Source organism: Centrocercus urophasianus, unplaced genomic scaffold, assembly GCF_019232065.1.
Source record: "Centrocercus urophasianus isolate 14NV4802_14NV808 unplaced genomic scaffold, USGS_Curo_1.0 seq_45, whole genome shotgun sequence".
Classification (NCBI taxonomy): Eukaryota; Metazoa; Chordata; class Aves; order Galliformes; family Phasianidae; genus Centrocercus; species Centrocercus urophasianus.
Window position 1 is genome coordinate 970,295 of NW_024885033.1, and position 15,098 is coordinate 985,392.

The 15,098-nt window shown below is 38.7% G+C and overlaps 1 protein-coding gene across 1 annotated transcript in view; it reads left to right on the forward strand.

Annotated features, from left to right (window-relative positions):
* CNTNAP2 (contactin associated protein 2) overlaps nt 1-15,098 on the forward strand; it is a 719,384-nt gene that overhangs the window by 568,758 nt on the left and 135,528 nt on the right. The window contains exon 12 of the mRNA XM_042834307.1: nt 14,561-14,717. Within this exon, the coding sequence (XP_042690241.1) occupies nt 14,561-14,717 (157 nt within the window). The remainder of the gene's footprint in view (nt 1-14,560; nt 14,718-15,098) is intronic.

Sequence of the window (15,098 nt, forward strand, 5' to 3'; positions counted from 1 at the left end):
AGATTTTCTTTTGTTCTGTTCAGATTTTCAACTAAGTTACTGAGGGATGAGAAGGAAAGGGCTTAGAACATGACATAGGTGCTCTTAATCCTTAATTTAGATTAAGGTGGGAAAGAGCTTTTTTGTTAAAGACTGACTTGCTGTGAATGAGAAGAGCTTTGCACAACATTAAGCAGTACAAAGACCAGGTGTCTTTCTAAGTGCAGTTCTATCACAGCAGACTGTGCTTTGTCAAAGGTCACCCATTCATCCATCATCAGCAAATAATGGATAAACAGCTAATTAGTAGTACCAGATACCATAAGACAGGGAAAGAAGAACTCTTTCCAAAAAAGAAAATACTGATTCATCGTACTCAGTGATAAGTACTGATCCAATTTCTCACTAATTAAAGTTCATTTTTTGATAAAAATTGTAGCAAAATTAATTTCTATGTTGAAAGATCAAAGTAAAGAATAAACACATTGGCTGCTTTTTACAACTATGTAAGAAATAACTGCTTCACAACAGTTCAAGAATTTCTTTCAAAAAATTAGCTCATAAAACCAAAATATAAAGATTTAATACTATAACGCATGCTTACTCTTTGGCATCTCCTATGGTATAATGACTTGGATTGGAAGGGACTTCAAATATCATCTGCCTGCCATGGGCAGCATTGCTAACCTATAGATCAGGCACTAGATCAGGTTGCCCACGGTCCCAACAAAGTCACTTTTGAACCCCTTCAAGGACAGGACATCTACAACCTCTCTGGGCAGCCTGTTCCAGCACCACAACACCCCTCTTCGTGAAAAACTTCTGTCAGCTTGCTTTTGTAAGAGAGGTGCTGCAGCCTTCTAATCATCACTGTGTCCTACTCCAGATCTTCTCCAAAGCTCCACATCTCTCCTGTGTTTGGGGCCTCAGTCTTGAATGCATTTCTCCAGATGCGAGCTCACATGGGCAGAGTAGAGAGAGACAATCACCTCCTTTGCCTTGTTAGCCACATCTCTTTTCATGCATGCTAGTATACAGCTGACCTTCCAGGCTGCAAGTGCACACTGCTGGCTCATGTTAAGTCTTTCATCTACCAGGATCCCTCAGGACTGCTCTCAAGGAGTTCTTCTCCCAGTCTGTACGCATATCTGGGATTGCCCAGACCCAACTACAACTTCTCCATCATAGAAGACCACCAGATTTGTCAGGCACAATCTGTACTTACTGAAGCCTTGCTTGCTTTCTTGGAGCACCTGCTAAAACTTCATGTGCCCTAACATGTTTTCTAGGAGGATCTGAGTACAGCTTAGTGTATTCCTAGAAAAGTGTTGGTCTAAATTTTCTTCTCATTCTTTTCACTGTATTGTCGTTCAAAAGTTACAATAAACATCTAGTATTTTTCTAAAACTATAGACATGAGCTTAATGCATCTTTTCTGTTTGATTATGAAGCATTCTAGTTTGCCATAATCAGTGCTGCCCTCTGCTTTTAATCAAGTAATATAGTTTTGGAAACTTAGCAAAGAATAGATCTGTAGCTGTTTCACAGTTGTGAACATCAGATCTGTGCAGTACATGGTACATGCAGTACCAGACAAGGTAAAATCACTGAATCTCTTTAGATTTTTTGGAGAAGTTAAGAGTTTCATGCACTTGTGCTCGCTTATAGTCAACTTTAGGAGAACTGATATCAATGATACCTGAGCTAGCATGAAGTTGGTGCTGCATTGACGGACAACATCATGCATACACAATATCTCACCTTACAAAGTAAATTCATCATAGTCTTTCAACAAATTTGAACTGTCAGAGTGAGTTCACACCAATGCATCACCTTTTCCATCATTTGTCTGCAGTGTTTCTGATTTGATAAAGTCCTACTATATCATAGATCTGAGCAGCTTTAATGGATTATTTTATTAGTCTTGTGGCTAGATGTCATGGGTCGCCTTTAATCCTTGACTGGGAGCTAGGCCTTCTCCATCCTTTCCCCACAGGAAGCCAGTGGTGAAATGAGAAAAAGGAATTATTCAACTGAGATAAACTATTTTATTAAAAATGATGAAAGAATGTTATAAGGAATCAAGAGTAATAAATCAAACAAATTGGAAAGACAGATATCTTCTCATCAAGCTTGGGAAGGAGAAAAGGGAGGAAGTCCTAAATTCCCTGCTTCTCTTCCTTCCCAAAAACCATGTAGGAAGGACTGGAGCATGCTAGGAATTGTAGTTCCCAGTAGTACTGGGAAACGTTGTTACTTAGCAGCTGTCCCAATTCTGTCAGTTCGTTGCATGATGTCATGATATGGAATAACTATGGAAAACCATGACACTAGGTTTTGGTACTGGGCTGCAAAAAAAGCGCCTCTATAAGAATAGCTGAAAAACTGCTCTTTGTAGGGGAGGTGCTCCAGCCCTCTGATCATCTTTGTGGCCCTCCTCTGGACCCCCTCCAACAGCTCTCTATCTTTCTTGCACTGGGAGCCCCAGATCTGGACACAGTACTGCAGATGGGGCCTCACAAGAGCAGAGCAGAGGGGGACAATCACCTCCCTGTCCCTGCTGGACACCCCTCTTCTGATGCAGCCCAGGATACCATTTGCTTTCCGAGCTACTGCTGGCTCATGTTAAGATTTTTATCCATCAGGACCCCCAGGTCCTTCTCTGCAGGGCTGCTCTCAAGCACCGCTCCTTCCAGTCTGTATGGATGCCTGGGATTCCTCTGGCCTAAGTGCAAAACCTTGTGCTTTGCTGTGCTGAACCTCATTAGATTCACCTGGGCCCACCTTTCAAGTCTGTTGAGGTTCCTCTGAATGGCATCCCTTCCTTCCACTGTGTCGACCGCACTGCTCAGCTTGGTGTTGTCAGCAAATTGCTGAGGCTGCACTCGATTCCGTCATCGCTGTCATGATGAAGATGTTACAGAGCACTGCTCCCAAGACAGAGCCCTGGGGGACGCTGCTCGCTACCGGCCTCCACCTGGACACAGAGCCATCAATGACCACCCTCTGTCTGTGGCCTTTTAACCAATTCTTTATCCATTGAGTGGCCTAACCATCAAATCCACATCCCTCCAATTTGGAGATAAGGATGTGGTGGGGGATCACGTCAAAGGCCTTGCTCAAGTCCAGCTAAATGACATCAGTCACCTTTCCTTTGTCCACCGATGCCGTCACTCCATCACAGAAGGCCACCAGATTGGTCAAGCATGACCTTCCCTTGGTGAAGCCGTGCTGGCTGTCTCAGATCACACGCTCATTCCTCATGTGATCAAGCATGTCATCCGGGAGGATCTGCTGCATGATCTTCTCAGGCACAGAGGTCTATTTTCTTCTCTTGTCCTTTAGAGGAAAGAACACTGGAATTCAAACAGCCACCAGTGGTGAAACCAGTATAACTGCACATAAAATTGATGAGTTTAGCTCCCAACTCATTCACAATCACTGCTGCCTCATACGTTATTGTAGAACAGCTCACAGATCAGAGTACATTCTGCTTCATACACAGCTCCAAATATCTCAAGTAGAGTGTATGATTCAAAGCTGGAGAGTATTTGTTAGGAAAAACTGAAACATTCTGAATTGTGTTACAAACTGCTCTTTACTAACTCATTCAGTCCTTGAATATGTTTCTCTTTCTGAAATAAATATGTCCAGTCCAAAAACAGATTTCCCTGTTAATAGTTTGTTCAGATAGCAGTCTGTTCTATTGGTCCATAAGTTAAGCAGACTCACAGCTACTGGTTTTATTAGGTCAGACTGCATAATACTTCTACTCTTCCAGAGACTGGCAGAGTTTAAGAAATGAAGAAGAGACAGCATCTGGGGCATGACACATGATCTGGGGCTGGTAAGACACAAATGACCACAGTAAGATTTTTTTTTAAATGTACATTTGTTATAGAAAATGTAGTCAATTTTAAAAGTTGCTCATTAACAGAAATGCTAGCTTGCAGATCTTGCTGGACCTCACTCGCTAAGTATAGAACTAAGTGTTTCATTCTGGCCATCAGTATCTTTTTCCAGTTTCTCTGGAAAGAGATCAGTATCTAAAAGCTAGCAGCGAATTGTGTAATCAGTCCAAAAATACTAAAACTGTCAAATTGCATTATTGCTTGTTATGAAATTAGATATTTTGTAGCCTAGTTGGAGTAAACAACAGTTTTTTGGAAACAACTGCACCTAATTCAAAGATCACTATATGTGACTTAGAAAAGAAACATCGAGGTTTTGTATTATTTAGCACAAATTAAGTATGTCTAAATGTATTTCAAGTAGTATCAAGGCAAAATAGTTTTGAAGTGAGGAGTAAATGTCTTTATTTGTATTGCATAAATATCTGAAAAAGCACCATTGCTGTGTATGTTGGAAAAGCTTCTAAAAATAATCTGTATAGCTCCTCTCAGACTTTCAGTGTAGACAGAACATTAAAAACTAAAAATCAATGTGTCTGCTCTTGAGCATCTGTTATCAGAGCTAATACAATTTAACATACAAGGGCTGCTCTGAAAGTAATGTCTCCTATTTTATTATGTTATCCCACAACACAGAGGTGGGTGTTTGTGATGTGGCAGTAGAGGCTGAATCTTCTCGCCAGTACCTCATCACATTTTGTTGCTGTGTGACAGATGGCAGCAGAGGGGCAGTCTGACAAAATGGCTTCTGACATAGAAGTGCATATGAAGAAAAAATGGGCAATTGAATTCCTCCAAGAAGAAAAAATTGCACCCACTGACATTCATTGATGCATGCTGAATGTTTATGGAGACCAAACAGTGGATGTGCACACAGTGAGGCTGTGGCTGATGTATTTCTGAAATGGTGACAGCAACAGTGAGTCGCCTTTGCTGGTCCAAAGATTTTTATGTGTGAGGCACTCAGGCTCTTGTTCATCACTGGTGAAAATGCATAGCTAATGGTGGCAGCTATGCTGAAAAATAGAGTTCTATCAAATGGTGACACTGTGCTCTTTGTCTTTGTTGGAGTTTCCATGGAAATAAACAGGACTCATTACAGTGCAATGTACACGTCAAGGACTGTGGTTTACAGTGGGCACTCAGCTATTTCACAGATAGTACCAGAATAGCCATTATGCTGAAGACTGGTTATCACTCAGAGGAAGCTTTACATGTTGGAGTTTAACAATTTGATTTGGAACTATTAAACATGAGAAAGATACTTAAAAGCTGGAGCAAGTCCAATAGGAAAGGATGCTGGAGTGGATAATGTCAAAGTAGCAGCAGAAAAAGCTGAATATGTTCAGGCTGAAGAAGAGACAGCTAGAGGAAATATCTAATTGCTGTCTTCTATTTCATAAGTTGTGGTTTTAGAGTGTGAAGAAATTAACTTAACAGTGAATGTCTGGGCACAATGAGCATAAATTACAACAAATAATTATAATAAATTACAGCAGAGGAAATTCCAGCTTGTCAAAAGAAAAAAACAAAATTTCACTGAGCAAATGTAACCACTGTAACAAGTTGCTCAGAAAGGTTGTGGAATCTGTCTGTGGAGATTTTCAAGCTGTAGAGTATTCTGATCTTAATTTGATGTTAGTACTGTTTGGAGAAGCTGTTTGGAATGATCTCCAAACATCCCTTTGATTCTAAATCACTTTGTATTTCTATGGGAGTAATGGAGGAAGCAAATTCTCACTAGGAATTGATGGACAGATGCATGTTAAGCATGCTAAGAACAGAGTTTGACAATGGCACATGTCATTGCTGGAGAGTTTATATCCACTGACCAGTCATAAAATAATAGCAGTTAAACATAACAAGAGATCTATAAGATTCAGAACTCATTTAATGACACAAAAAGTGACAGCCCTAAAATACACTTCTAAAAGCAAACAGAAATCTAATGCTGTTTGCAGAGAAATAATGAAGTATTCACCTCATAAATTACATAGAAAGTACAAGTAGAAAATCAGTCACGTTGTGCACTAAAGCTTCCAAGTAGTGTTCGAGAGTAGCCACTATCTTTTATTTGCAAAGTAGACCATAAAGCCAGAAGAGATTTTTACAGTCATTTAGTCTGTCCTCCTGTTCTCCTAGAAAGTCTGTCATTTTCTATTTACATAGATCACGTGTATTAGAAAAGATCTCATTTTTAACTATATAAATGTGTAGTGGTAAAAAATCCAAGATATTTCTAGTTGAATTATGCCAAAGGTTAAAGAAATTAACTGAACTTTATTTCTAGATTCAAGTTTCCTGGTTTCATCTTTACTGGCAGGATGATTTTGTGTTTAGATAACTGCAGTGAGAAACTTTGTAATAGCTTTTGAAATTTCTGTTTTTCCACTAGATATTTAGAGTGAAATCAAGTTTGCTTTTTACCATTTTATCCCAGAGCTTTCAGCTCTACTAACAATTGTCAGAACTGACAGTGCCCTGGGCCTTGTGGAGCCTGGGCACTGTGAGATAGCCCTCAGATTGTAACTACAATGCAGCAGGATGTTTGCAAAATTCTTGTGATGCACAAGTTGAGAAAAGTTCTATAAGATAAACTAGGGGTTCAGGCCTACTTATTCAAAAAACTGCTTTTTCAATCCATCACTGAAATGAGATTCAGATCCCTCCATTTGTCAACATTCATTTTGGCAAGAATCTATGGACATGCTCTTTCAATGGCAGTCACCTAACAGATCATGTAAATAAAACATACATTATACAGTGTCCTTTCTATGTTTGTTGTAGTCTGTTTTGTTGAGGGTGTATACAAAAATACTTTGAAATGCCATTTGTTGATAGCTGTTTTCTTTAAACACGCTTAAAATAAATGCTTAGGAGGCAACAGTTTTCCTTGTGTGAACTGACCACATTTGTCATAGAAGATAAAGAAAAGATGTAGAGGACTAAGTAAAAATGACCAAAAAAAAGTACAGGTGTATGATAGAATTATGGATTTACTGCATAAAGTTATTGCCTGTACCTGAATCTGAACGCTTGAAACACTTCTCTCAAAGCGCATTACTTTCATATATTGTTATCAGGGGTCCTTCAATTTATTTTCATTAATATTAATATTGAAGAAGGCATTTGCAAAGCAAGTCAGGGTGAGACCCAGAGATGACTGCCAGGCTCATACAAAGAAAGCCTATTAAATCATCATGCAAGTCTATGGTGAAAAGTCAGGTTCAGCCAGAGTGCCAGTCCATTGGGCCTGAGTCCTAAGTCTGCAGCTGTACCGCCAGGTGGAAACACACCTGAAAGCATCATCATTAAAGGAACTCTCACGGAAAACAAAAAAAAAGCTCTAAGTGAGCCTTCCTTGCAGAAATCTTTAGGGGAGACACTTTGCTGAGTCTTCCTCTGACTTTTTCTGGAGAAGCTCGGAAGTCAGCTGAGGTCGTAGCAATGGCTGTGAAGACAGGGAGATAAATTGCTGGTCCTGACAAAAGAAACCTGTTTAGGAGCATTTTTCTGTCACACTTTCTATTTTGGTCTCAAATAAGCCTTTCTTAACAGATGTCTTTGTTTTGGATCTCCAGTTTTACTGAAGAAAATTATTGCTATTTGTGTTGTGTAGCTTCCTTTATTTCAATTTGAATATACTCAGTAGTCAGCCTGCTGTAAGCCTCAGTGCTGAGAATCATCACTGTGGCTGCCATGCATATAGCCAATATCTATTTATGTACAACATGTAATTTGGGGGAAAAAAAATGGGGAAATTGTTTTGGTTGCGATGTGTTCTGACATAGAAATATCACTGCTATTGCTCTTAATACTTCAGTCGAGACGAAATGAAGAAGTTTTTTCATTTGAAGTTCCTTGAGAGTCAGTGGAGAAAGAAAATGGACAGCAGTAGCAGATGCAGGTTTATTCTTACCTGGAGCAAGTTACATGCTGTTTGATTCACCAGTTTTTTAATCTCCATTGTAGATACTGATAGTATAAGCAGTATCAAAAAGGAATTAGGCGAATTCATGGACTATAAACAGACACTGACAAGAGACATGCAAAAAAATACCCTCTGGCATCTTGAATCCCGTGTTTGGATGCTGGGGGAGTGCACAGGTAATGAACCACTAGTATCTATATTCAGATCTATTGCCTCTCATTACCTCTATTAGGCACAGAATATGGGATGGGATGGACCGTGTTCTTAGCAAGGCTCCCGAAATTATTATCTGTTTCTATTCTTCTCAAGATAAAGTGGTAGAAATGAGAAAAATCTGAAGCAGGAAACCAAAGGAAGAGTCTTGGATAGTCAGCACTGTTTCTCCTTTGATTCCACAAGCTGAAAAGGGTGCAATTGATGGAGAAGAAAATAGCTTAGTCCCTCTCAGCAAAAGCAGTACGCTTCTACTGTTCCTCAGGTCACTGTGGTTGTCAGGCTGGATTTGTAGATCATTATTGCAAAAAGTAATATTTTCTAGTGAAGGAAGAATGATAAGACTGGGAAGAAATGCTGAAAAAAGAAACATTTAACTTCTCCAAGTTGTTTACAAATTAGAAATCACATCTTTCTGTGGATTGTGTTGCAAATGGAACTTTTGAATAGCATGGAATATCTGTCCTCTTTACTCAGTTGCCTAATGTGGACTGCCTCGGTGTGGTTGCAATTGTTACTGAAACTGAAAATCTTTGAAACAATAGCTTTGAAGTACTGAAATTAATGCCTTTTAAATTAACCAATTGCATTCAAAAATAATAATCTCTGCCGATTTTATAAAACACTCAGTCAAGGATAAAGTGTGCAAGTAAAAGTCATACATGTTGAGAATGATCTGCTACGTTAGAAATAAATGTATTAAATGTCAAGAGTTCTGCTAGTACTACATCAACTGTGTCTGGGTATATTTTTGTATGAAATGAAATGTTTCATATAAAAGTACATTTATGGAAAGGACTGAAAAAGGAATCTCCTTCTCATGATACTCAAAGACCTGTGACAAGGGAGTTATATTAGTTCTTTATTTTTTCTTGAACTTTCTCTAAAGGGGAACACTTGAAAAAAAAAAAAAAAAAGTAATGATCAGGTTCTTTACCTATCTTGACTTAATAATTGCAGGACTCAGCTATCATCATACATAGATTGAAATAAAAGGACATTAATGTTAACCATTAGTCCAGTACTACAAAGCCATTGCAACTACTGATGACTACATTACATGTAAATCTTAGAGCGTTTTTTTGGAAAGAATTCTGAATCACTAAAAATGAAAATTGAATCTGATATTCTGGCCAAAATTCTATGTCCATTTATGCAATTTAAATGAAATCAGCCATTTTTGCCCTTACAACACAGGTTGTACACATTTTACCTTACAACACAGGTATTATCTTTGGCTTTAGGTTTGGGAAGGGAAATGAAAATGCATCTTGGTCATTGCTTGGTGTGCATCAAATTAAACATTTCTTTCAGCAGTCCTCAAAGGAGAGTTGTTTCATGTCCATGGAGCAGAGTTTTGCCAAGACTTTATTCAAACCTATTCAAACTTTATTCAAGAACTCCAGGGTAGGGTAGGCAGTGAGTTTCTCTCCTAGTCCTTCACATAATGCTGTTTCTCCACAAAGCCTGAATGGGGAAAAAAAAAAATAATGTCAGGCAACAGCAACAAGAAAGCTCTGTCACAACTTAAAACTTGTTACTACATTAAGCAAAGGTAATTTCAATAATGTAAAAAATAGCTTCTGGTATTCTTGTGATCACAATACACTTGGCAACTTTCATGTGTAACTTTTTTCTCCAATGTTTTTCCTCCATTGAATTTTCCTTCCTTGAATTTATATGCTTTTATTTCAGTAAGACCAGTAGTATTGATATTGTAGCCAAATAATTGTGAGTGATTCAATAATCTGGTGTTTAGAATGATATCCATTAGTTGTCAGTCTTCATGTTATAGTATATCATAGCCCTTTCCAACACCTTCCGAAATGGATAAAGAACATAAAGCCCTCATTCTCAGAAAGAAACTGTAGAGGTATAAACAGTACAAAATGGGAGAAGTAAAATGTGGTCGTACATGCTTATTTTTTACCTGTGTGGTACATTCTTTTCCTTTCCAATCTTTCCCTTCTATTGTTCTTTCAATCTGTCCATTACGAAGTTTTACTATTTGTTACAGTTTGTCATATTAGCATCTGCAATACATCTGCATAGCATTCCTGATTGTGAGCCAGATCCCTACATAATGAACACTGAAAAAAATAGATATTAAAAATATGCCCATCTAAGCTATCACACAGTTTGGATATAAAACTGTATCTCATTTATAATATAGTGAATTAGAAAATGGCCTACTTTATCTGTCATTCTGGTCTGTAACACTCAGTACTATAGTCTGTAATCCCGCTATTACTTCTATCCAGTTTTCTACCTTCTATCCTTTTTCTACCTCTAAGTAATATAATTTCATTTTCGTGTTTTAACTGGAAGTTTCACTTCTGGATGAAGAGCTTACTGATTGAATCTTGTAGTCCTTTGCTTGATAACAAGGATGTGAAAAGAATTTTAAATGGAGAAACTTTAGCATTTCCATGATAGTATAGAAATTAACTTCAAGAATGAGAAGAAAAAAAAAAAAAAAGAAAACAAAAAATGAAAACAATAGCAACAACAAAAACAGGAGCTTTGAATATCATTGATGCTGTGCTTGAGCCCTAGATCAATGAAAGCAATTTTGTGTATTGTTTTTGGTATCAAGGGGCTGCAGCGGTGGCCCCTGTGAGCAGAGCCCAGAAGCTGTCCCATGTCAGACCAGAGCCAGCTCCAGCTGTTCTAAAGGGACCTATTGTTGGCCAGAGTTGAGCCATCAGCAATAGTTGTTGTGCCTCTGTGACAGCAGGAAAGAAAAGCTGTTGCACAACAGTGGCTGGGAGAGAAGAATAATATATGTGAGAGAAATAGTCCTGTAGTCACCAAGGTCAGTACAGAAAGAGAGCAGAAGGTGTTCCAGGTACAGAGTAGAAGTTCCCTACAGGCTGTGGAGGGGCCCGTGGTGGAGCTGGCAGTCCACCTGCAGTGCATGGACACTATACAGAACAGATTTCCATGTGGAAATCTGTGGAAATTTCCAGATTTCCATGGAGGTGCCCAGAGTGCAGCTGGTAGATGTGGCCCAAAACAGGCTGCAGCCCATGGGGAGTCCTTGGAGATGCAGGACCCAGGCTGGAGCTGCAGCCTGTGAAGAGGAGCCTGTGGTAGAGTAGATGGCCTGGGAGAGCTGCTGTCCATGGTGACCATCACTGGAGACATCCACTCTTGAAGGATGACCCCTTGGAGACCTGCAGCCTGTGGAAAGCCCATTCAGGATCAGTTTAGGAAGGACGGCATCCTGTGGGAGGGACCCCATGCCGGAGTTGGATCAGAGGATAACCATGAAGGAGTGGCAGAGATTAAGTGCTAGGGACTGACCTCAGGCACCATTCCACTGTGCCACTCAGGGAAAGATAGAAAAAGTTGGTTCTTTCTGTTCGAGTCTGCTATCAACAGGCAATAAATAACATTAATCTCCATCTACAGAATCTGTATAACCCATTCTGGTAACTGCTCCCTGTTCTTATCTCAACCCATGAACCTTTTTTTTATTCAGATTTATTCCCTATCATTTTGAGAAGGGAGAACAGCATGTTGGATCTTATCTACACATAGAATCATTGAATGGCTTGGGTTGTAAGGGACCTCAAGGACCTTCCAGACTGCAATCGCACACTGCTGACTCATGTTAAGATTTTCATCAACAAGAACCTCTAAATCCTTTTCAGAACTCTTAAGGAGTTCAGAATCTTAAGGAGTTCTTCTTCCAGTTCGTATACATATCTGGGATTACCTCAACCTGAGTGAAAAACCCTTTGCTTTGCTTTGTTAAACTTTATTAGGTTCACAAGGGCCCACCTTTTGAGTTTATCAAGGTTCCTCTGAATGTCATCCCTTCCTTCTGCTGTATCAACCACACTGCTCAGCTTGGTGTCATCAACAAACTTTCTGAAGATGTACACAATACCATTGTCTATGTCATTGATAAATATGCTGAAGAGTACCAGATCTAAGGCAGAACCATAGGGGACACCACTCATCTATTCCACTTGGACATAGAGCCATAGGCCACAATCATCTGGCTGCGATCTTGAAACCAATTCCTTATCCACCCCATAGTTCACCCTTCAAATCCATATCTCTCCAATTTAGAGATTAGGATGCAGTGGGAGACTGCTTCAAAGGCCTTGCAGAAATCCAGGTAGATGACATCGGTTACCTTCCCTTTGACCGATGCTGTCACTCCATTATATAAGGCCACCAGATTGGTCAGAGATGAACTTCCCTTGATGAACCACGCTGGCCATCTCAGATCACCCTCTCATCTCTCAAGTGCCTTAACATGTTTTCCAGGAGGATCTGTTCCATGATCTTCCCAGGCACACAGGTCCAATCACATTGGACAGCTCACTTAGGGCCCTGGAACGGATACCATCTGGCCCCATGGACTTGTTTGTATACATTCTGTCTCATGAGCAGGTCTTCGACTTGCTCCACTTTTACAGTGGGGAGAAGTTTGCTCCCCCAGTTCCCACCTAGAGCTTTGGGTTCAGGGATGTGAGGTTCAGGGATGTGAGAATCCTGGCTTCTAGTGAAGACTGAAACAAAGTATTTATTGAGTACCTCAGCCTTTTCTGTATCTGTTGTAATGATTCTCTTTTCTCATTTAGCAGGGGAGATACACACTCTTTGGCCTGTCTCTTCTGATCTACGTAGGTGATATGTGCTTGCTTTCACTGCCTGCACTTGTCCTTCTTTTCCCTCAGTTTGTCCAGCAGCACCTTGAAAAGCCATTCTAGTTTCGTGTCTCCCCTTCCTGTTTTCTTATTCTGAGGGAATAAGAATATCTCTAAGAATACCCATCAGGAAGCTACCACATTCCATTATTAGCTGTTGGAAAGACGTTTATCGTACATAATTTGTATTAAGCAATCTTTTGAAGGACAGGACAGCATATTTTCATATATGATAGATCATATTGCAACGTGAAAATGCTGTTGCATCATTTACATGCCATGTTCTTTTAGCTCAGAACAATTAGTTCCATGATAGTCAATTCACAGAAACCAAAATGACCAATTTAAATCCCAGATTCTATTACCATACCCTTTGCATTAGTGGTAGACTGAATGGTCATACTGTGTGGCATATTAACAACAAATAAAAACCTTCAGCAATCATGAATTTTTCTCATTACTGTATTTTCAAAGGTTGTATTTTATATGATCTCTAACAATCAAAATCACTTAACAAAGTACATGTTTTAGAGATTTTTAGGGTTCTTTTCATTTGTTCTTATCTACTTAACACATCTGATCATATTTGTTTACTCTCTCCATCTCCGGAATTTTCTTTAAAGGTTTGTCTGAATCTCTCACCACACCTCTGGAATAAGTAAATCTGTGGTCTAGATGATCAAATTTAATTATAAGGTTCCATTTTTGCAATTATGGATGTCAGTTTTGTGAGATGCATAAGAGATGCACAGACAAAAAATTATCTAAGAATAGAATTTATCTTGTAGAATTTCATCTATAAAATTTACTAATAAGTGGATTTCAGGCTAATGGCTTCATTTGATTTAATGAGAAATAGGTTGCACAGCAGTACAGGTAGGGGGAAAAATATTGTAAAGAGAAAAGATTACAGGCTGATTTCCATCATATTTTCTAAATGTCAGAAAGCACCAAGTTAACTGTATTGCAATTGATTGAGTTACTCTCTTGAGTTTGAAGCTAAGCTCATGTATTCTCATATGCTGAACTGGAGGCATAAAGAGTGACTTCTAAATAAGGATGGGATTTATTTACTTTTTTAAATTACATCTAAGAGTCTTGATTTGTCTAAAAACATTAGAAATCAACTTAGAGATGTATATAAAAATGTGAAGTTACAGACTCAATGCCAAGAAATACTGAAGGCCTGATTACCATTGCTCTAGTGTTGAATCAAAACTTTTACATGGATTCTTTAAAAATGGCTAAGATACTTAGGGTTTCCTTTGGGCCAGATAGAGAGACCACGATGAGTGTGCTTGTTTTCAAGTGAAAACAGATGAATTTCCAAATGAAAGCTGTTTTGTACATGTGTAAAAAGAATGTATGTTTCAATCAAGCAATTTGCATAAATATTGAATAATCCATAGCTAAATATATGAATTTGAAATTAATTGAAGATAATTATGGAACCTATCCACATGCTTCGACTATATAAACTGAGAACAAAGAATGTATAAGATAGAATCATAGAATCACTCAGGTTGGAAAAGACCTCAAATATCATCGAGTCCAACCATGACCTAACCATACTTCTCTAACAGCCCTCTGCTAAATCATGTCTCTGAGCACCACAGAAACATTTAATTCTTCTCAGTCATTATAAATCATGTGAATACATAAAAGAAAATGTGCTCTGTTTACCTAGCAAGGTCCTTTGAACTGTTCATTGGTAACTGAGTGCATTTGTTTGCACGAAATACAAGGTGGCAGTTCAGTGATGTGTTGAGAATGTCAGCATATTAAATATCTGAGCCCAGTTAATGCATAATGGAGATCTATTTCTGTGATGTACCATAACCTTTCATTTTCATTCCTTTCAGAAGGGAATCCGTATACGTGGTGGGTTGGAAAAGCCAATGAGAAGCATTACTATTGGGGTGGATCAGGACCTGGTATTCAGAAATGTGCCTGTGGAATTGAACGCAACTGTACTGATCCCAAGTACTACTGCAACTGTGATGCTGATTATAAACAATGGTGAGGATGACCAGAATCTCCTAACTTTTGCAAGTGCTGCAATTATTCTGAATGTCTTTTATTAAAATATTTCCTTCCCTACTATAGAATGCAGGAAAAATAGTATGTTTCTGAATTCTCTTACTCAAAGCATCTGCCCATATTTTCATTTTCATTTTACTCACAGTACTTGTGACCGTCAAATGTAAGGAATGTGTTTAGGTTTTCAAGTGCATTTAACTATAGAGAAGGTAGCTAAAGTTGAGAAGTCAAGTCCTAATAGGAAAGACTATCTTTTTCATTGCCTGTGCAACTTTGCCTACATGATGTTCAATTGTATTACAATATAGTATTTAATTTTGCCTCTGCAACTTCATTTTTTTCCAGCATTTCTCATTTATG